Source organism: Mytilus galloprovincialis, chromosome 2 (assembly GCF_965363235.1).
Source record: "Mytilus galloprovincialis chromosome 2, xbMytGall1.hap1.1, whole genome shotgun sequence".
NCBI lineage: Eukaryota > Metazoa > Mollusca > Bivalvia > Mytilida > Mytilidae > Mytilus > Mytilus galloprovincialis.
In genome coordinates, this window is record NC_134839.1 from 20,026,216 (window position 1) to 20,050,587 (window position 24,372).

General features: G+C 30.1%; 3 protein-coding genes across 10 annotated transcripts in view; 2 read left to right on the forward strand and 1 right to left on the reverse strand.

Moving 5' to 3' along the window:
* LOC143063081 (band 7 protein AGAP004871-like) overlaps window positions 1-9,875 on the reverse strand; it is a 29,870-nt gene extending 19,995 nt beyond the window's left edge. The window contains exon 1 of one of the 4 annotated variants that reach the window (XM_076235025.1): window positions 9,750-9,875. In XM_076235025.1, the coding sequence (XP_076091140.1) occupies window positions 9,750-9,828 (79 nt within the window). In that variant the 5' untranslated portion in view covers window positions 9,829-9,875. Of the gene's footprint in view, window positions 1-2,989; window positions 3,962-7,555; window positions 7,663-9,749 lie in introns of those variants that run through there. The other 3 variants (XM_076235026.1, XM_076235024.1, XM_076235023.1) reach the window with 3 other exon arrangements.
* Window positions 1-24,372, forward strand: part of LOC143063079 (uncharacterized) — a 151,381-nt gene that overhangs the window by 71,674 nt on the left and 55,335 nt on the right. The window lies entirely within an intron of this gene.
* The window catches only part of LOC143063080 (band 7 protein AGAP004871-like), a 31,991-nt gene continuing 20,704 nt past the window's right edge, over window positions 13,086-24,372 (forward strand). The window contains exon 1 of one of the 5 annotated variants that reach the window (XM_076235021.1): window positions 13,086-13,235. In XM_076235021.1, coding sequence (XP_076091136.1) covers window positions 13,178-13,235 — 58 coding nt within the window. In that variant the 5' untranslated portion in view covers window positions 13,086-13,177. Of the gene's footprint in view, window positions 13,236-14,773; window positions 14,846-16,941; window positions 17,040-20,635; window positions 21,606-24,372 lie in introns of those variants that run through there. The other 4 variants (XM_076235020.1, XM_076235022.1, XM_076235019.1 and 1 more) reach the window with 4 other exon arrangements.

Genomic DNA, 24,372 nt, shown 5'->3' on the forward strand with positions numbered 1-24,372 from the left:
ACAATCAAGATAAAACAAAGTCTATTGACAGAACCAATGTCATAAATGGATAGTTCCTTTTAGATAGAAATGTCCTACTTTGCAATGTGGATTAAATACATCTCTAAACAATATTTAACATGGAAATTCTTTTTCTATCATGTATCTACATGTATCTAATGTTTTGTACTTTTTGGAAATCATTTACTGTTTATAAATTATAAAATAAATAGGTCACAGTCTTCTTTTCAAAAGATTGATGTTTGAGTTAAAAAAAAATGTATGCTGATGAAACAAGCTACTGCTCACTATTGATACCCCACCCCCAAACTAAAACTATTCAGTTAACAGGAAGTTGTTGAGTGATGAATCTGAAAACACATCACACAGTAAAGCTGACTTAATTATAAACCTTGAAACTAAATAAAGAAATCCTTGTATTGTAGTTCCTAACAAAAAAGTGATAAAAATTTTCAACTTCGGCTATCATGTGTAAAATGATACAAGTGTTCAGTAAACAGGAAGTTGTTGAGTGATGAATCTGAAAATGCATCAAAGGTAAAGCTGACTTATATAAAACCTGAAACCAAATTTCAGAAATCCTTATGATGTAGTTCCTGAGAAAGATGCAACTAAAAAAATACAAAGGATGGACAGGCCTAACTGACCAATGGATAGATGTACTGACGAAAGGAAGTACATGTATAGATGGATGGATGGACTGACGGACAGACAGATGGATGAACGGACGGACAGACAGAGGTTAAACAGTATACCCCCATTTTCTTAAAGTAGGGGTATAATAAATAGGTCAAAGATTAATTTTAAGGAATGATTCTGATGACCAATATTGTCACGCAAAAAAAAACACTTTATACCTGAGCTTTGTGACCTTAATATAATGACATATTAAGGCATCTATGTATTTTTTTCAAAGACAGGTGCCTGTGATAAACATTTGTCAGTTCATTTAGTAAACAATAAATGACCTACACCTTGTAACTGGGATTAATTTTATTATCTATTTAACCTGGGTCTGAATGAATTTTTTAATGGAAATTATTTTTCTGTTTTCATCTTTCATTTTGTACTTTTTCAAATTTCATTTACTTAAATTATACTTCCAAAGTATTGATCGAAAGTCACACAAATGTAACTATAAACACACTTAAAAACACATGTAGAATAATTGAAACAGCTTAATTTTGTTAAAAATCTCATGAAATTAACCAGCTGTCAAAATATGCAGTTTTCGCCAAAATGAAAGCAAACAGGTTAACAATTGTATTCTAAGTTTTACCATGATAATATAACTTAAGAGATTATAACAGTATGAAACTGAAAAGAATTTAGAAAAGTGGCAATTAACAAATCATAAGTCTGAAAAGAACAGACAATATACATTTGTAATATCACGTGCACTGATAGAGAAAAAAAATACAAAAACTTGTCTACAGTACACAATATAGAAGACTATATATATAAACATTTGAGCAACAAAATCCATTAAAAAACCAGGAGTAAATCTATTTTCTTACACATCATGCACATAGAGATAGATTTTGCTCCAAGTCATTTGAATATTAATTATTTGAACTATTCTCAAAATATATGTTTTATTTAAAAGTAATCATTTAATTTCTATTTATATGATTTGTTGATACTACTCAATGTCTCTTCTAGGTGTCAAAAGAAACCTGACATTTTCAAATATCACATCAACAAAAGTAAATTTTTGTAATAATACTTCACAGATCTAGAGTATCACTTAAATTTATAAAATCTTGGAAAGTAAAAACTAAACAATGCCATAAAGTTTACAAGATCACATTTGTAAGATTTCATTCTCTGTTAACTCAATATCCTATATTTTTTTTTAATTCTAATTTAAATTTGTCTAAAAACAATACTCACTTGTTTATCTATGAAAAATTGACACAACAAATATTGTCCTAAATCTTATTTCATCATCTACTTGAACAGAAATCAATTTGCAATAAAACAACAAATAGTGATATGAAATGGCATGGGATCAATTAATTCATAGAACTGTTGATATAAAGAGGCTCTACATCTGGTCATAGACAACAAGATTAAACTTAAGGGGGTCAATATGGGGCCTCAGACAGCAAAATGTTTGATCTTTCAGAATCGGGCAACAAACAAAGACTTTAAAGTCCCTCTATAATGTCTATTTCACTGAAGTGAAATAAAAAAAAAAAACTAAACAAGAAAGCAACATGCAGTTCTTCTTTAAATCTTGCATTTTTGCATATAATTTTTGTAGTATACTACTATTAGACACTGACCATTCATCTTTAGTGATAAGGATGTTTTTTTTCAATAAATTGTTTGATTCTTAATCTCTGGGGGAAAAAGATGTGTTTCATTTAATTGAAAATGAGAAGAAGAAAAATAATACAACAAAATTAAGATACCGGTATTCAAAATCTATTCTTGTTCCTGAATGATATAGAAAATATATGTTGTTTGTTCAGTGAACACCAATAAATCTGTCCAAGCCCCCCCCCCTATTGTGATGACATGATCATAGTCTATAATTAACTAATCACTCATGCATACAGCTTCTGTTCATCCATGATATCTTGTTTCAATTTCAATATTGTATTGCATCTATCAATAACATATTTCTTTAGTAATTGTGAAGTCATCCAGAATAAATCTATTCTGTTCAGAAAATCCACTGACAATCACTTTATATACTAAAAGATATTTTTCAGATATCTTTCAAATGATGATACATTTTCATGTAACAAAAAACTATTTGTTCAAAATTACTGGAGAGAAAAATCTGTAGACTTACAAATTGTTTATATAATTACCAGCAGTTATATCTTAATCTCAGTTCATGAAATGTGTAACAGTTAAATCTTAATGATAATTGTGACTTCATAGGAAGAGTGAAGTGAGTTAAGTTCCAAAAATGAGAAAAAAGAATTACAAACAACTTTTTTCGGCATTTCTTCAATACTGAGTCACAATAACCTACCAGTTGAATGAAAGCCATGAGTTTCAAATCTTTTCACACCAAATCTGTTCCTTAAGTTGTAAGCTGATTCCACTGTCACATCAGCTGTGTCTATAGGTAGTTTCTCTTGTTCAAAATAACCTTGACCTTGTGAATTAGGCTGTGTCAAATCAGCAGAAGACTCATCTTTAACAAATGGAAATCTATCACTATTTCTATATCTACTCTGGTCAGTAGGAGTTTCTTTTTTCAAATTAGTAGTCCCTAAGATGTCTTGTTCCAAATAACCTTGACCTTTCATGACAGATTGTGTCCAATCAGATGTTGACTGGTTTGTTACAGATGGAATACTTGGTTCAGTATAAAAGGTATCTTCCATCTGTCTTGGTTTACTTTGAATTTTGTAAGTTTCCAAAGAAGAACTTTCCTGTCCTAAGTTTTCATGATCATGCATGGGTTGCCATGTCCAGTTATTAGACGGGTCAACCTGTACTGGAACAGGGGGAACTTTCTGTTCACTATAAAATGTTTCCTCTCGTTGTCTTGGTCTAGTTTGATGGTATTCAGTTGTTCTAACAGGTATGTTTTCTGAAGCATTTGTGTCAAATATTTCCTTAGTGGAAAATTCATCATCTAAATCCTCCCAATTGTTTTCAAATTTATTCACATTTACATAGGTCACATAAGGGTTATCACCATGGTTACCATTATGTTCCTTTGGTATCCCCACACTTTGTAAACCCTGAACTAGCCCACTGCCTTCACGAAAAACTGGAAGGGTTGACCCATGACCAGAGCGAACATTCAAAGCCATGTTGAATTCAAACTAAAATCCTCATCCACAATCCACAACATCAAAACTTGTATCTTTTTTAATCCACCAAAAGAAATAGTTTTGATGTGGTTCACTTACTCATTAACACAGTTCACTCTTGTTTACAACATATTCAGGTCATTTTCTATAGACAATGTTAAATATCTCCAAATATAAATGAAATAAGATATTACTTAGAGAATTTAAAATACCACTACTTATTTAAAATGTCACACATTTTGAACTTGAATGTATTTAAATGCAACCATTCATGACTTGGATAAATTCAACAACGGTGTCTGAGAGAGGAATCAATTCAACATCCTAAGATTTGTCTAAACACTTTCTCTCACTTACAATTATTGGTTTTCTATCTTTTGTTAGATAACCCTACATGTAATTATTTACTGTTTTATCCATAATTAATTACCTTACATGGTTTATTTTACTATAAAAAGAATGATTGTCATGGGTGGCTAGTTTTGTTTATATTTTCCATATACACACTACAGTATGTATTTTGTATTCTAATTAAGAAAATAAGGTTTCCAATACCTAAATCATGCATCCTTTTCTGCTGAACATAATATTCCCTTACAAATTTGCATAATGACTAATTTGATAGAATACAAAATAGTATTTATAAACAATTTGGCTTTATTAGGTTCATTCAGGTATTGACAAAAAACAAATGGACATGTACAGAAAGCTTACACCCCAGTTCTATTGTTATACTTCATAGTTTCTATTTTTGAAACAAGTGTAGATCTTAGTGTTACGAATTACAATAGATTTTGACCACAGGGTGTGACGAGCAGGGTTCCTGGAAAACCCAGCTTCTACATCCCGCAAACAAAGTCCATTGTTATTCGTAACAATAGAAATTGATCATTCTTAAATAGCATGAACATAAAAAATTACTAATAACATTCACTACAAATTGTTTCAAGATATTAAAAAAAAAATTATTTTAGGAAATTCCAATAGCGAAAAAAACTAGAGGCTCTAAAGAGCCTCTGTCGCTCACCTTGGTCTGTGTGAATATTAAACAAAGGAAGCAGATGGATTCATGACAAAATTGTGTTTTGGTGATGGTGATGTGTTTGTACATCTTACTTTACTGAACATTCTTGCTGCTTACAATTATCTCTATTTATAGTGAACTTGGCCCAGTAGTTTCAGTGGAAAATGTTAGTAAAAATCTACAAATTTTATGAAAATTGTTAAAAATTGACTATAAAGGAAATAAATAACTCCTTAGGGGGTCAATTGACCATTTCGGTCATGTTGACTTATTTGTCAATCTTACTTTGCTGAACATTATTGCTGTTGACAGTTTATCTCTATCTATAATAATATTCAAGATAATAACCCAAAACAGCAAAATTTCCTTAAAATTACCAATTCAGGTGCAGCAACCCAACAACGGGTTGTGATTTATCTGAAAATTTCAGGGCAGATAGATCTTGACCTGATAAACAATTTTAACCCATGTCAGGTTTGCTCTTAATGCTTTGGTTTTTGAGTTATAAGCCAAAAACTGCATTTTACCCCTATGTTATATTTTTAGCTATGGCGGCCATCTTGGTTGGATGGCCAGGTCACCGGACAATTTTTTTAAAGAAGATACCCCAAAGATGATTGTGGCCAAGTTTGGATTAATTTGGCCCAGTAGTTTCAGAGGAGAAGATTTTTGTAAAAGATAACTAAGATTTACGAAAAATGGTTAAAAATTGACTATAAAGGGCAACAACTCCTAAAGGGGTCAACTGACCATTTCGGTCATGTTGACCTATTTGTAAATCTTACTTTGCTGAACATTATAGCTGTTTACAGTTTATCTCTATCTATAATAATATTCAAGATAATAACCAAAAACAGCAAAATTTCCTTAAAATTACCAATTCAGGTGCAGCAACCCAACAACAGGTTGTCCGATTCATCTGAAAATTTCAGGGCTGATAGATCTTGACCTGATAAACAATTTTACCCCAGTCAGATTTGCTCTAAATGCTTTGCTTTTTGAGTTATAAGCCAAAAACTGCATTTTACCCTATGTTCTATTTTTAGTTGTGGCGGCCATCTTGGTTGGATGGCAGGGTCACGCCACACATTTTTTAAACTAAATACCCCAAAGATGATTGTGGCCAAGTTTGGATTAATTTGGCCCAGTAGTTTCAGAGGAGAAGATTTTTGTAAAAGATAACTAAGATTTACGAAAAATGGTTAAAAATTGACTATAAAGGGCAATAACTCCTAAAGGGGTCAACTGACCATTTAGGTCATGATGACTTATTTGTAAATCTTACTTTGCTGAACATTACTGCTGTTTACAGTTTATCTCTATCTATAATAATATTCAAGATAATAACCAAAAACAGCAAAATTTCCTTAAAAATACCAATTAAGGGGCAGCAACCCAACAACAGTTTGTCAGATTCATCTGAAAATTTCAGGACGGATAGATCTTGACCTGATAAACACTTTTAATCATGTAAGATTTGCTCTAAATGCTTTGGTTTTTAAGTTATAAGCCAAAAACTGCATTTTACCCCTATGTTCTATTTTTAGCCATGGCGGCCATCTTGGTTGGTTGGCCGGGTCACGCCACACATTTTTTAAACTAGATACGCCAAAGATGATTGTGGCCAAGTTTGGATTAATTTGGCCCAGTAGTTTCAGAGGAGAAGATTTTTGTAAAAGATTTCTAAGATTTACGAAAAATGGTTAAAAATTGACTATAAAGGTCAATAACTCCTAAAGGGGTCAACTGACCATTTTGGTCCTGTTGACTTATTTGTATATCTAACTTTGCTGAACATTATTGCTGTTTATAGTTTATCTCTATCTATAATAATATTCAAGATAATAACCAAAAACAGCAAAAAATCCCTAAAATTACCAATTCAGGGGCAGCAACCCAACAACAGGTTGTCGGATTCATTTGAAAATTTGAGGGCAGAAAGATCTTGACCTGATAAACAATTTTACCCCACGTCAGATTTGCTCTAAATGCTTTGGTTTTTGAGTTATAAGCCAAAAACTGCATTTTACCCCTATGTTCTATTTTTAGCCATGGCGGCCATCTTGGTTGGTTGGCCGGGTCACGCCACACACTTTTTAAACTAGATACCCCAATGATGATTTTGGCCAAGTTTGGTTTAATTTGGCCCAGTAGTTTCGGAGGAGAAGATTTTTGTAAAAGTGAACGACGACAGACGACGACGACGACGGATGACGGACGCCAAGTGATGGGAAAAGCTCACTTGGCCCTTCGGACCAGGTGAGCTAAAAATAAGCATCTATTTTGAAGACAAAAATAATTCTTTAATTACTCCTTTCTTGAAAGTAATATTTTTATTCCAGTCATTTGTCTCTATTCTAAAGCATTGATCTATTTGTTTTAAAAAGGGGGATTCTAACTCTCTTTATTTTCTTAGGTACCAATTTCCATGGTTTGAGGAAAACTTGCAAATTCGTGGATATTTAATTTTGTGGTTTTGGCAGACTCTTAATTTTTTTTTTTAGAGATTTGTAATTCGTTTAACAATTAAATTTGTGTTTTTCCTGTACCCACGAAATCCACGAAAATTGGTATCCAACGAAAATTAATGAATCCACAGTAATTTAGAATAATTGTGCAAGAAATGGATGATTAAAGTGATGAACATTTATGACAACCTTTAAATTCACAACTCTTTAACAATATGAATATAAATCTTATATTAAAATCCAAATATATATTGAGAATAAAACTTCTATGGTTGACTTACTTCCTAAACTATCCCCTTTAAGGATTAGTTGTCTACTAGATGTTAATTCAGCCATTTCAATTTTTAAATGTTACTAATGTTTACATCTTGTGACTGTTCTATAAATAGATATACATGTTCATGTATTGTTGATAATCAATATTTACCTAAATAAAGGCTAGATATATGTTTATTTATAAATAAGAAAATTGGCCAAACAAAAATACAGAAATATTAATAAGCATAATATATAAATGCAGAATTAATCTTATCATTCATGAACAAATAACTAAACATTGCTTAAAATATTCAAACAATTAAAGGCCCGAAGAAAAGCCTGTTACCCTTACATTTATACATGTACATGTATATATATTAAACCCAAAATAAAAAAATCTAGCATGAATTTGAGCCTAACCTTGAAGTAATTGCAACAGAATATCTTTATGTTTTAATCTATAGCATTATACCCCAAGTATACACAGAAATAGTCCCATAAATCTGACTTGAAGACAACTAAAAATTCATGATTTTAAAATTCCTATGGAGATTTGCATTGATATGGGAGATAACTCTGCAAAAAAGGCAAAAATATCAATAAAAATTGATACAAAATTATAATTTTATACCGCTTCTTTTCTTGATATTTTAGCCGTCTTTATAGTATAACAAAGAACTATAAAGGTGGTTTCATATCTTTTAACAAGCTACAACCTAGACTTCATAATTTATTAGTTAAAACCATTTATTAAATTTTGCAGCATGTCAAGGTAAAGAATCTTAAATTGAATAAAACTAATTAAGCATATATTCTTCTTTTTGTGGTTAAAAGTTTCTTTAAACAAGGTAGATGCTGAACAAATATAATTTACAGATATAAACATTTCTAAATATTCACATTATTTTTCAAAATGGTCACTAAGCCATAAATTTGCAATTTCTTTACTGAAATATGTGCTAAAAAAATAAAAATACCCGTAACACTTCGGTTTGGTACATTTCATGAGCAGAAGATTATATAATATAGACAAATATGAACTTATAACCCAATCAAAGTATCACTATCATGTTTTACATGAATTTTAAGTAATATAAGATCAACCAAAATCTGATAAAAAAGACTCATTTTGGCAGAGTTATCTCCCTTTCCAATGTTAATTACCATAAGAAATTAAAAATGCAAAATTTGAGTTTTCCTCAAGTTATAGATTTTATGGGACTTTTTTCGATGTATTTTTGGGACTAATGCTATAGATTAAAACTAAAACATTTTCCGTTGCAATTAGTTTGGGGTTCAAATTAGTTTGACTGGACTTAAGTATGACTATAAACTTCTTAATCAACCCAAGTCAATATAAAATTGAAAATAATCAGATCAAATAGATATATTTCCCTTTGAATTCCCAAAAATTAGTTCTTCATTCCTGCAGTCAGTTAACCATAGTTTGAAAGTAGTCGGTCGATATGATATTCTTCCATTGAGTTAAAATTAGACAACTTTTTAAGTTGACCCTTGATGTCTTGAGAGCCTTTTTTTCAGCAAACATTTCATTGAATATAACTGTCACTGTGTCATTTCATAACCATGTTCTCATTGACAAGTATTAAGCATGTTTAACAGAAAAGGCAAGATTAGATAGCTTGCTTGGTGAAATTCAATATTAACAACAAAAGATATCTGCCTCACATTAATTAAATCTTCCATAAAGGACATCTTGTGGCAAAATATGTTAAAGGTGAGTCTTATTCAAAGAGGAAATCTCAAGGTACAAAATAGTTAAAGAAATTTTTGCTATTTTTTTTTTTCACGATATGAATTTTGAAAGAATTCATGTAATATCGAATATATACTATATTTGAAATATATAACAACTACAACCTTTAGATTATTTAAAAAAATAAAAATGGAAAATGGAAACACAACAAAATTCAAACTTTTCCATTTCTTCAAACAACGTGAGCTTACTAAATGAGTTCAATTAAATTATCAATCAAATTATTTGATAGCCTAATTATACATACATGTATATAAACAAAACAATATTGCTTTGGAAGAACTCTGCATGATTTATCTAAGCAAAGTTGCCAATTGTGTATTTTTTTTTTTAATTTCTTTAATTTTATAGAACTCGATCTGAATTGACAAATTGCAAATAAAAAAAAACATTAAAGTTCTGTGGTTTTCATTCACAATACATAAAACATGAAATATTACCTTTCAAATTCTCAATAACTGGATTGACATTAAATTCTCTAGCTTCTATAGGCTCAACAGTTGAAGCCATTTCTATCATGTTAAAATAAATTTATATACATTCACAAATATATATGTTTGTATATACCAATGATATTTCATAATGAAAAGACTCACTTTATAGTTGTGATAGCTATAGGTAATTATATATATACAAAAGATATTACCTTGGTAATAAGAAAATTCATAGAAAATCAATAAATTGGAAGACAGGTGCGGTTTTTATACATGATTATAATTTCACAAAAGGTTCTACTAATGATATACATGATATAGGGTAAACTAAAATTATTGGTGTACTTTCCTGCCAACTTATATGTCTGTTTATTAAATATGGTGCATGTATAATTAATTTGTCAAAAATTGAATGTATATCCTATAAGCTGTACTAATGCTTTTGAAATAAAGTATTATTATTATTATTATTATTATATACATATGTACCAGTACACAACAAAAAAATGTGGAGAGTTTCGCATTGGCAATCATATCAAATCTTCTCTTTTTATTTACCATGGACATTTTGGTTAGGCATTGTTAAACAATCATTTTTGACTATAGTCCAGAAATTGTTGGTTAAGGGCATACGATACAGTTACAGGGGAGGTAATGACATTGCTAAAGTAAAATGTTATTTTCAAGACATCAAACTGTGACATATCAGGGAAAATGCTTTTACGATTGATTTTTATGATTTATACAGATCTAACTTGAAAACAATAAAATGGCATTAGGTTTGATTACCTATGAAGATTATTTGTACCAATTTTAATTAAAAAGTCAACATTGCAATTTTTTTAAATTGGAAAAATACATGTATACCTAAAAAAAAAATGCTATTTTTTCCCTAAATTTCTGAAACCGTTAAAAATTTATTATTTTCAAAAAACTATTGTACATATTAAGAGCATATGTCTGCAAAGAAGATTTTTATAATGTATCTACAAAAATCCGCTTGTGTTTATCTGTTGAAATGAAAATAAAAGTTTGGCGTATCTACACATGTATATCCAAACTCCAAAGGATAAAAATGTCAAAAAAACTGAAATTTTAAGGAAATGTCTAAAATTTCGACCCCTTTTATACATGAAGGTATGTTTTTTAATTCATATTTGAATTGCTTAGGTGAAAAATAGCTTGTATTCAAATTTTCATTAAGAAAACATTTTGGGATTCAGAAACTGTACTTAAGCATGTTAAGCATTGCCAGGACTGAGGGTCTAGATAATTTCACAACATCTATGTAGTCTTTTGTTATTTATTAAAAACAAATATCATTCTACCTTACCTTACCTACCTACCCTTTTTTCTCGCTCAGGAGGCAGCGACATGTAGGACATCTTTAATTTGCTGTCAGCCTATCTCACAAAGAATCTATATTGGTACATTTGTGTATTTAGTATGTACATGTATACATGTATTTTCTCTTTGGTTGGGTTGTTGTCTCTTTGACTCATTCCCCATTTCAATACCAATTTTATGTACATTGTATATGTAGTGACTGTAATGAATAGTTGGTAAATACATGATTTTGCTGTTAATATTTAATTATTAAAAATATGCATTCAGTCAAAATTCAAATCTACATAGATCATTGTAGATAATGTTTGAAAATATTCAAAATTGTTCAAGCAGGAAACTGTTACCCGTGTACTTTATCATGTTTATACATTTTGTAAAAGCATATAGATAGGCTTAAATTTAAATTAACAATTAGTTAGTTTTGTATTTTTTTAATTTTAGTTTCTTGTGTACAATTCGGAAATTAGTATGGCGTTCATTATCACTGAACTATAGTATATATTTGTTTAGGGGCCAGCTGAAGGACGCCTCCAGGTGCGGGAATGTCTCGCTACATTGAAGACCTGTTAGTGACCTTCTGCTGTTGTTTTTTCTATGTTCGGGTTGTTGTCTCTTTGATACATTCCCCATTTCCATTCTCAATTTTAATTACAATTTTTTAGTAAAAAAGGGGTTTTGCTTAAATGGATCAATAGTTGAAATTGAGTCTAGGCAACTGTTATAAATTGTAATGTATATTATTGATTTGGAATATTTTTTAGTAATAATTAAATACAATTTTGAGAGTGAAATAAACATGTTTAATTTCAATGTTTATAATGTAGGAAAATTGTAAATATTGAAGAAAGTACAAACAGGTTGTCATGGTTGTAGCATTATCATATGCTTGCTTTGTAAGGAATAATTACATTTTTTTTTTTGTTGTTGTTGATACATTTCAAAGATTTGTGAATAGTTGAAATTGATGAATGACATGCATACATTGTACATGTATCCATGATTGTGCTGTACATGTTGATGTCATATATTTTTTTCTTTAATGATGGTGAAAAATTGTAAAATAGGATATAAGTATATAACAGTCAGGGGTGGTACATGTACTTAAACAAGTGATTTCAAAATCACTTCTTTGAGTGATTTTGGCTGTGAAATATCTAAAAATTTTCGCACAGACTTTTCAATATCACTGAAACAAGTAATTTGAGAAGTTAAAATTTAAGCACTTCAATAAGTGTTTATAACATTTTTTGGATATTTCTCCCACAAGCTTGATTTTTTTATTGGTAAAAAGACCAGAATTCCATTGAAAAAACAACTATGTACATGCAGAAATTGTCATTTGCTTGATAAGCCTGCCAGTTTTTACAGTTTATTTGAATATGCAAAAACTGAAATAATTTGTAGATCAGGACATAACCTTAAAATAAATCATTCCAATTCTAAAGAAAACCAATCAGGTCAACTAATATTGTTGACCTTTGTCTGATAGTAAGAGTAGTTAATGAATATTTGATAACAGAACAATTCCCAAGGGTACTTTTAAAAGCTTTAGTGCACTAACTTACTGCCCAAGCGCACTGGTGAAATTGATATCCAAAGATAAAGGGATAATTGATTTATGTAGGAAAATTATAGAAAAGTTTGTGAAAATATGGAAAATCAATGAAAATAGCATTTGAAGATCAAAGAAAACACCAAAATCACTTAAATAGGTGATAACTGAATATAAAAAATCACTGAAATAGGTGATACTGAAATCACTTGTTTAAGTAGCACCCCTGACTGTATAAGTGTACATAAACAATAACATTTCACTTACCCTGACTGTTCAATACATGTTCAAATATTATAAGTGATATAACACAATGTATGCAAATCATTTAACATTCTATAATTCACTATATTAATATTCATATGACCACATCCTATGATAGGACACAACAACCGTCCTTTAAAATATCCAAGTGTTCATGTGATCTAGAATTTGTAAAATAAAAGGTACTTCACCATGGATAGTACAGTTTACTTTATCTATATATGTCTAGCTATCATCATTGATCATTGACTGATTTACCTTTGAAAAAAACATGGCTGATTTTGATGGTTCAACTCGGAAAAAAACAAAAATAGATGATTATCAACCATGTGAGTTTTTGTGTAAAAAATTGTTGCATATACTGGTATATATCTCTGAAAAGGGGGAGTTTATTCTATAAGGGCCTGTACTTGTACAGTTATAGGATAAGTACTAAGAAAAAATCCCAAAATGCATATACATGTATTGCATTAAATTAAAATTACTATGGACAGTTATAGAAGGATTGTTGGAACACTGAGATCGAATATACATGTACATGTACATGTATATATACTTATGTTTCCTACATGTCGCTGCCTCCTGAGCGAGAAAAAAGGGTAGGTAGGTAAGGTAAGGTAGAATGATATTTGTTTTTAATAAATAACAAAAGACTACATAGATGTTGTGAAATTATCTAGACCCTCAGTCCTGGCAATGCTTAACATGCTTAAGTACAGTTTCTGAATCCCAAAATGTTTTCTTAATGAAAATTTGAATACAAGCTATTTTTCACCTAAGCAATTCAAATATGAATTAAAAAACATACCTTCATGTATAAAAGGGGTCGAAATTTTAGACATTTCCTTAAAATTTCAGTTTTTTTGACATTTTTATCCTTTGGAGTTTGGATATACATGTGTAGATACGCCAAACTTTTATTTTCATTTCAACAGATAAACACAAGCGGATTTTTGTAGATACATTATAAAAATCTTCTTTGCAGACATATGCTCTTAATATGTACAATAGTTTTTTGAAAATAATAAATTTTTAACGGTTTCAGAAATTTAGGGAAAAAATAGCATTTTTTTTTTAGGTATACATGTATTTTTCCAATTTAAAAAAATTGCAATGTTGACTTTTTAATTAAAATTGGTACAAATAATCTTCATAGGTAATCAAACCTAATGCCATTTTATTGTTTTCAAGTTAGATCTGTATAAATCATAAAAATCAATCGTAAAAGCATTTTCCCTGATATGTCACAGTTTGATGTCTTGAAAATAACATTTTACTTTAGCAATGTCATTACCTCCCCTGTAACTGTATCGTATGCCCTTAACCAACAATTTCTGGACTATAGTCAAAAATGATTGTTTAACAATGCCTAACCAAAATGTCCATGGTAAATAAAAAGAGAAGATTTGATATGATTGCCAATGCGAAACTCTCCACATTTTTTTGTTGTGTACTGGTACATATGTATATAATAATAATAATAATAATAATACTTTATTTCAAAAGCATTAGTACAGCTTATAGGATATACATTCAATTTTTGACAAATTAATTATACATGCACCATATTTAATAAACAGACATATAAGTTGGCAGGAAAGTACACCAATAATTTTAGTTTACCCTATATCATGTATATCATTAGTAGAACCTTTTGTGAAATTATAATCATGTATAAAAACCGCACCTGTCTTCCAATTTATTGATTTTCTATGAATTTTCTTATTACCAAGGTAATATCTTTTGTATATATATAATTACCTATAGCTATCACAACTATAAAGTGAGTCTTTTCATTATGAAATATCATTGGTATATACAAACATATATATTTGTGAATGTATATAAATTTATTTTAACATGATAGAAATGGCTTCAACTGTTGAGCCTATAGAAGCTAGAGAATTTAATGTCAATCCAGTTATTGAGAATTTGAAAGGTAATATTTCATGTTTTATGTATTGTGAATGAAAACCACAGAACTTTAATGTTTTTTTTTATTTGCAATTTGTCAATTCAGATCGAGTTCTATAAAATTAAAGAAATTAAAAAAAAAAATACACAATTGGCAACTTTGCTTAGATAAATCATGCAGAGTTCTTCCAAAGCAATATTGTTTTGTTTATATACATGTATGTATAATTAGGCTATCAAATAATTTGATTGATAATTTAATTGAACTCATTTAGTAAGCTCACGTTGTTTGAAGAAATGGAAAAGTTTGAATTTTGTTGTGTTTCCATTTTCCATTTTTATTTTTTTAAATAATCTAAAGGTTGTAGTTGTTATATATTTCAAATATAGTATATATTCGATATTACATGAATTCTTTCAAAATTCATATCGTGAAAAAAAAAAATAGCAAAAATTTCTTTAACTATTTTGTACCTTGAGATTTCCTCTTTGAATAAGACTCACCTTTAACATATTTTGCCACAAGATGTCCTTTATGGAAGATTTAATTAATGTGAGGCAGATATCTTTTGTTGTTAATATTGAATTTCACCAAGCAAGCTATCTAATCTTGCCTTTTCTGTTAAACATGCTTAATACTTGTCAATGAGAACATGGTTATGAAATGACACAGTGACAGTTATATTCAATGAAATGTTTGCTGAAAAAAAGGCTCTCAAGACATCAAGGGTCAACTTAAAAAGTTGTCTAATTTTAACTCAATGGAAGAATATCATATCGACCGACTACTTTCAAACTATGGTTAACTGACTGCAGGAATGAAGAACTAATTTTTGGGAATTCAAAGGGAAATATATCTATTTGATCTGATTATTTTCAATTTTATATTGACTTGGGTTGATTAAGAAGTTTATAGTCATACTTAAGTCCAGTCAAACTAATTTGAACCCCAAACTAATTGCAACGGAAAATGTTTTAGTTTTAATCTATAGCATTAGTCCCAAAAATACATCGAAAAAAGTCCCATAAAATCTATAACTTGAGGAAAACTCAAATTTTGCATTTTTAATTTCTTATGGTAATTAACATTGGAAAGGGAGATAACTCTGCCAAAATGAGTCTTTTTTATCAGATTTTGGTTGATCTTATATTACTTAAAATTCATGTAAAACATGATAGTGATACTTTGATTGGGTTATAAGTTCATATTTGTCTATATTATATAATCTTCTGCTCATGAAATGTACCAAACCGAAGTGTTACGGGTATTTTTATTTTTTTAGCACATATTTCAGTAAAGAAATTGCAAATTTATGGCTTAGTGACCATTTTGAAAAATAATGTGAATATTTAGAAATGTTTATATCTGTAAATTATATTTGTTCAGCATCTACCTTGTTTAAAGAAACTTTTAACCACAAAAAGAAGAATATATGCTTAATTAGTTTTATTCAATTTAAGATTCTTTACCTTGACATGCTGCAAAATTTAATAAATGGTTTTAACTAATAAATTATGAAGTCTAGGTTGTAGCTTGTTAAAAGATATGAAACCACCTTTATAGTTCTTTGTTATACTATAAAGACGGCTAAAATATCAAGAAAAGAAGCGGTATAAAATTATAATTTTGTATCAATTTTTATTGATATTTTTGCCTTTTTTGCAGAGTTATCTCCCATATCAATGCAAATCTCCATAGGAATTTTAAAATCATGAATTTTTAGTTGTCTTCAAGTCAGATTTATGGGACTATTTCTGTGTATACTTGGGGTATAATGCTATAGATTAAAACATAAAGATATTCTGTTGCAATTACTTCAAGGTTAGGCTCAAATTCATGCTAGATTTTTTTATTTTGGGTTTAATATATATACATGTACATGTATAAATGTAAGGGTAACAGGCTTTTCTTCGGGCCTTTAATTGTTTGAATATTTTAAGCAATGTTTAGTTATTTGTTCATGAATGATAAGATTAATTCTGCATTTATATATTATGCTTATTAATATTTCTGTATTTTTGTTTGGCCAATTTTCTTATTTATAAATAAACATATATCTAGCCTTTATTTAGGTAAATATTGATTATCAACAATACATGAACATGTATATCTATTTATAGAACAGTCACAAGATGTAAACATTAGTAACATTTAAAAATTGAAATGGCTGAATTAACATCTAGTAGACAACTAATCCTTAAAGGGGATAGTTTAGGAAGTAAGTCAACCATAGAAGTTTTATTCTCAATATATATTTGGATTTTAATATAAGATTTATATTCATATTGTTAAAGAGTTGTGAATTTAAAGGTTGTCATAAATGTTCATCACTTTAATCATCCATTTCTTGCACAATTATTCTAAATTACTGTGGATTCATTAATTTTCGTTGGATACCAATTTTCGTGGATTTCGTGGGTACAGGAAAAACACAAATTTAATTGTTAAACGAATTACAAATCTCTAAAAAAAAAAATTAAGAGTCTGCCAAAACCACAAAATTAAATATCCACGAATTTGCAAGTTTTCCTCAAACCATGGAAATTGGTACCTAAGAAAATAAAGAGAGTTAGAATCCCCCTTTTTAAAACAAATAGATCAATGCTTTAGAATAGAGACAAATGACTGGAATAAAAATATTACTTTCAAGAAAGGAGTAATTAAAGAATTATTTTTGTCTTCAAAATAGATGCTTATTTTTAGCTCACCTGGTCCGAAGGGCCAAGTGAGCTTTTCCCATCACTTGGCGTCCGTCATCCGTCGTCGTCGTCGTCTGTCGTCGTTCACTTTTACAAAAATCTTCTCCTCCGAAACTACTGGGCCAAATTAAACCAAACTTGGCCAAAATCATCATTGGGGTATCTAGTTTAAAAAGTGTGTGGCGTGACCCGGCCAACCAACCAAGATGGCCGCCATGGCTAAAAATAGAACATAGGGGTAAAATGCAGTTTTTGGCTTATAACTCAAAAACCAAAGCATTTAGAGCAAATCTGACGTGGGGTAAAATTGTTTATCAGGTCAAGATCTTTCTGCCCTCAAATTTTCAAATGAATCCGACAACCTGTTGTTGGGTTGCTGCCCCTGAATTGGTAATTTTAGGGATTTTTTGCTGTTTTTGGTTATTATCTTGAATATTATTATAGATAGAGATAAACTATAAACAGCAATAATGTTCAGCAAAGTTAGATATACAAATAAGTCAACAGGACCAAAATGGTCAGTTGACCCCTTTAGGAGTTATTGACCTTTATAGTCAATTTTTAACCATTTTTCGTAAATCTTAGAAATCTTTTACAAAAATCTTCTCCTCTGAAACTACTGGGCCAAATTAATCCAAACTTGGCCACAATCATCTTTGGCGTATCTAGTTTAAAAAATGTGTGGCGTGACCCGGCCAACCAACCAAGATGGCCGCCATGGCTAAAAATAGAACATAGGGGTAAAATGCAGTTTTTGGCTTATAACTTAAAAACCAAAGCATTTAGAGCAAATCTTACATGATTAAAAGTGTTTATCAGGTCAAGATCTATCCGTCCTGAAATTTTCAGATGAATCTGACAAACTGTTGTTGGGTTGCTGCCCCTTAATTGGTATTTTTAAGGAAATTTTGCTGTTTTTGGTTATTATCTTGAATATTATTATAGATAGAGATAAACTGTAAACAGCAGTAATGTTCAGCAAAGTAAGATTTACAAATAAGTCATCATGACCTAAATGGTCAGTTGACCCCTTTAGGAGTTATTGCCCTTTATAGTCAATTTTTAACCATTTTTCGTAAATCTTAGTTATCTTTTACAAAAATCTTCTCCTCTGAAACTACTGGGCCAAATTAATCCAAACTTGGCCACAATCATCTTTGGGGTATTTAGTTTAAAAAATGTGTGGCGTGACCCTGCCATCCAACCAAGATGGCCGCCACAACTAAAAATAGAACATAGGGTAAAATGCAGTTTTTGGCTTATAACTCAAAAAGCAAAGCATTTAGAGCAAATCTGACTGGGGTAAAATTGTTTATCAGGTCAAGATCTATCAGCCCTGAAATTTTCAGATGAATCGGACAACCTGTTGTTGGGTTGCTGCACCTGAATTGGTAATTTTAAGGAAATTTTGCTGTTTTTGGTTATTATCTTGAATATTATTATAGATAGAGATAAACTGTAAACAGCTATAATGTTCAGCAAAGTAAGATTTACAAATAGGTCAACATGACCGAAATGGTCAGTTGACCCCTTTAGGAGTTGTTGCCCTTTATAGTCAATTTTTAACCATTTTTCGTAAATCTTAGTTATCTTTTACAAAAATCTTCTCCTCTGAAACTACTGGGCCAAATTAATCCAAACTTGGCCACAATCATCTTTGGGGTATCTTCTTTAAAAAAATTGTCCGGTGACCTGGCCATCCAACCAAGATGGCCGCCATAGCTAAAAATATAACATAGGGGTAAAATGCAGTTTTTGGCTTATAACTCAAAAACCAAAGCATTAAGAGCAAACCTGACATGGGTTAAAATTGTTTATCAGGTCAAGATCTATCTGCCCTGAAATTTTCAGATAAATCACAACCCGTTGTTGGGTTGCTGCACCTGAATTGGTAATTTTAAGGAAATTTTGCTGTTTTGGGTTATTATCTTGAATATTATTATAGATAGAGATAAACTGTCAACAGCAATAATGTTCAGCAAAGTAAGATTGACAAATAAGTCAACATGACCGAAATGGTCAATTGACCCCCTAAGGAGTTATTTATTTCCTTTATAGTCAATTTTTAACAATTTTCATAAAATTTGTAGATTTTTACTAACATTTTCCACTGAAACTACTGGGCCAAGTTCACTATAAATAGAGATAATTGTAAGCAGCAAGAATGTTCAGTAAAGTAAGATGTACAAACACATCACCATCACCAAAACACAATTTTGTCATGAATCCATCTGCTTCCTTTGTTTAATATTCACACAGACCAAGGTGAGCGACAGAGGCTCTTTAGAGCCTCTAGTTTTTTTCGCTATTGGAATTTCCTAAAATAATTTTTTTTTTAATATCTTGAAACAATTTGTAGTGAATGTTATTAGTAATTTTTTATGTTCATGCTATTTAAGAATGATCAATTTCTATTGTTACGAATAACAATGGACTTTGTTTGCGGGATGTAGAAGCTGGGTTTTCCAGGAACCCTGCTCGTCACACCCTGTGGTCAAAATCTATTGTAATTCGTAACACTAAGATCTACACTTGTTTCAAAAATAGAAACTATGAAGTATAACAATAGAACTGGGGTGTAAGCTTTCTGTACATGTCCATTTGTTTTTTGTCAATACCTGAATGAACCTAATAAAGCCAAATTGTTTATAAATACTATTTTGTATTCTATCAAATTAGTCATTATGCAAATTTGTAAGGGAATATTATGTTCAGCAGAAAAGGATGCATGATTTAGGTATTGGAAACCTTATTTTCTTAATTAGAATACAAAATACATACTGTAGTGTGTATATGGAAAATATAAACAAAACTAGCCACCCATGACAATCATTCTTTTTATAGTAAAATAAACCATGTAAGGTAATTAATTATGGATAAAACAGTAAATAATTACATGTAGGGTTATCTAACAAAAGATAGAAAACCAATAATTGTAAGTGAGAGAAAGTGTTTAGACAAATCTTAGGATGTTGAATTGATTCCTCTCTCAGACACCGTTGTTGAATTTATCCAAGTCATGAATGGTTGCATTTAAATACATTCAAGTTCAAAATGTGTGACATTTTAAATAAGTAGTGGTATTTTAAATTCTCTAAGTAATATCTTATTTCATTTATATTTGGAGATATTTAACATTGTCTATAGAAAATGACCTGAATATGTTGTAAACAAGAGTGAACTGTGTTAATGAGTAAGTGAACCACATCAAAACTATTTCTTTTGGTGGATTAAAAAAGATACAAGTTTTGATGTTGTGGATTGTGGATGAGGATTTTAGTTTGAATTCAACATGGCTTTGAATGTTCGCTCTGGTCATGGGTCAACCCTTCCAGTTTTTCGTGAAGGCAGTGGGCTAGTTCAGGGTTTACAAAGTGTGGGGATACCAAAGGAACATAATGGTAACCATGGTGATAACCCTTATGTGACCTATGTAAATGTGAATAAATTTGAAAACAATTGGGAGGATTTAGATGATGAATTTTCCACTAAGGAAATATTTGACACAAATGCTTCAGAAAACATACCTGTTAGAACAACTGAATACCATCAAACTAGACCAAGACAACGAGAGGAAACATTTTATAGTGAACAGAAAGTTCCCCCTGTTCCAGTACAGGTTGACCCGTCTAATAACTGGACATGGCAACCCATGCATGATCATGAAAACTTAGGACAGGAAAGTTCTTCTTTGGAAACTTACAAAATTCAAAGTAAACCAAGACAGATGGAAGATACCTTTTATACTGAACCAAGTATTCCATCTGTAACAAACCAGTCAACATCTGATTGGACACAATCTGTCATGAAAGGTCAAGGTTATTTGGAACAAGACATCTTAGGGACTACTAATTTGAAAAAAGAAACTCCTACTGACCAGAGTAGATATAGAAATAGTGATAGATTTCCATTTGTTAAAGATGAGTCTTCTGCTGATTTGACACAGCCTAATTCACAAGGTCAAGGTTATTTTGAACAAGAGAAACTACCTATAGACACAGCTGATGTGACAGTGGAATCAGCTTACAACTTAAGGAACAGATTTGGTGTGAAAAGATTTGAAACTCATGGCTTTCATTCAACTGGTAGGTTATTGTGACTCAGTATTGAAGAAATGCCGAAAAAAGTTGTTTGTAATTCTTTTTTCTCATTTTTGGAACTTAACTCACTTCACTCTTCCTATGAAGTCACAATTATCATTAAGATTTAACTGTTACACATTTCATGAACTGAGATTAAGATATAACTGCTGGTAATTATATAAACAATTTGTAAGTCTACAGATTTTTCTCTCCAGTAATTTTGAACAAATAGTTTTTTGTTACATGAAAATGTATCATCATTTGAAAGATATCTGAAAAATATCTTTTAGTATATAAAGTGATTGTCAGTGGATTTTCTGAACAGAATAGATTTATTCTGGATGACTTCACAATTACTAAAGAAATATGTTATTGATAGATGCAATACAATATTGAAATTGAAACAAGATATCATGGATGAACAGAAGCTGTATGCATGAGTGATTAGTTAATTATAGACTATGATCATGTCATCACAATAGGGGGGGGGGCTTGGACAGATTTATTGGTGTTCACTGAACAAACAACATATATTTTCTATATCATTCAGGAACAAGAATAGATTTTGAATACGGTATCTTAATTTTGTTGTATTATTTTTCTTCTTCTCATTTTCAATTAAATGAAACACATCTTTTTCCCCCAGAGATTAAGAATCAAACAATTTATTGAAAAAAAACATCCTTATCACTAAAGATGAATGGTCAGTGTCTAATAGTAGTATACTACAAAAATTATATGCAAAAATGCAAGATTTAAAGAAGAACTGCATGTTGCTTTCTTGTTTAGTTTTTTTTTTTTATTTCACTTCAGTGAAATAGACATTATAGAGGGACTTTAAAGTCTTTGTTTGTTGCCCGATTCTGAAAGATCAAACATTTTGCTGTCTGAGGCCCCATATTGACCCCCTTAAGTTTAATCTTGTTGTCTATGACCAGATGTAGAGCCTCTTTATATCAACAGTTCTATGAATTAATTGATCCCATGCCATTTCATATCACTATTTGTTGTTTTATTGCAAATTGATTTCTGTTCAAGTAGATGATGAAATAAGATTTAGGACAATATTTGTTGTGTCAATTTTTCATAGATAAACAAGTGAGTATTGTTTTTAGACAAATTTAAATTAGAATTAAAAAAAAATATAGGATATTGAGTTAACAGAGAATGAAATCTTACAAATGTGATCTTGTAAACTTTATGGCATTGTTTAGTTTTTACTTTCCAAGATTTTATAAATTTAAGTGATACTCTAGATCTGTGAAGTATTATTACAAAAATTTACTTTTGTTGATGTGATATTTGAAAATGTCAGGTTTCTTTTGACACCTAGAAGAGACATTGAGTAGTATCAACAAATCATATAAATAGAAATTAAATGATTACTTTTAAATAAAACATATATTTTGAGAATAGTTCAAATAATTAATATTCAAATGACTTGGAGCAAAATCTATCTCTATGTGCATGATGTGTAAGAAAATAGATTTACTCCTGGTTTTTTAATGGATTTTGTTGCTCAAATGTTTATATATATAGTCTTCTATATTGTGTACTGTAGACAAGTTTTTGTATTTTTTTTCTCTATCAGTGCACGTGATATTACAAATGTATATTGTCTGTTCTTTTCAGACTTATGATTTGTTAATTGCCACTTTTCTAAATTCTTTTCAGTTTCATACTGTTATAATCTCTTAAGTTATATTATCATGGTAAAACTTAGAATACAATTGTTAACCTGTTTGCTTTCATTTTGGCGAAAACTGCATATTTTGACAGCTGGTTAATTTCATGAGATTTTTAACAAAATTAAGCTGTTTCAATTATTCTACATGTGTTTTTAAGTGTGTTTATAGTTACATTTGTGTGACTTTCGATCAATACTTTGGAAGTATAATTTAAGTAAATGAAATTTGAAAAAGTACAAAATGAAAGATGAAAACAGAAAAATAATTTCCATTAAAAAATTCATTCAGACCCAGGTTAAATAGATAATAAAATTAATCCCAGTTACAAGGTGTAGGTCATTTATTGTTTACTAAATGAACTGACAAATGTTTATCACAGGCACCTGTCTTTGAAAAAAATACATAGATGCCTTAATATGTCATTATATTAAGGTCACAAAGCTCAGGTATAAAGTGTTTTTTTTTGCGTGACAATATTGGTCATCAGAATCATTCCTTAAAATTAATCTTTGACCTATTTATTATACCCCTACTTTAAGAAAATGGGGGTATACTGTTTAACCTCTGTCTGTCCGTCCGTTCATCCATCTGTCTGTCCGTCAGTCCATCCATCCATCTATACATGTACTTCCTTTCGTCAGTACATCTATCCATTGGTCAGTTAGGCCTGTCCATCCTTTGTATTTTTTTAGTTGCATCTTTCTCAGGAACTACATCATAAGGATTTCTGAAATTTGGTTTCAGGTTTTATATAAGTCAGCTTTACCTTTGATGCATTTTCAGATTCATCACTCAACAACTTCCTGTTTACTGAACACTTGTATCATTTTACACATGATAGCCGAAGTTGAAAATTTTTATCACTTTTTTGTTAGGAACTACAATACAAGGATTTCTTTATTTAGTTTCAAGGTTTATAATTAAGTCAGCTTTACTGTGTGATGTGTTTTCAGATTCATCACTCAACAACTTCCTGTTAACTGAATAGTTTTAGTTTGGGGGTGGGGTATCAATAGTGAGCAGTAGCTTGTTTCATCAGCATACATTTTTTTTTAACTCAAACATCAATCTTTTGAAAAGAA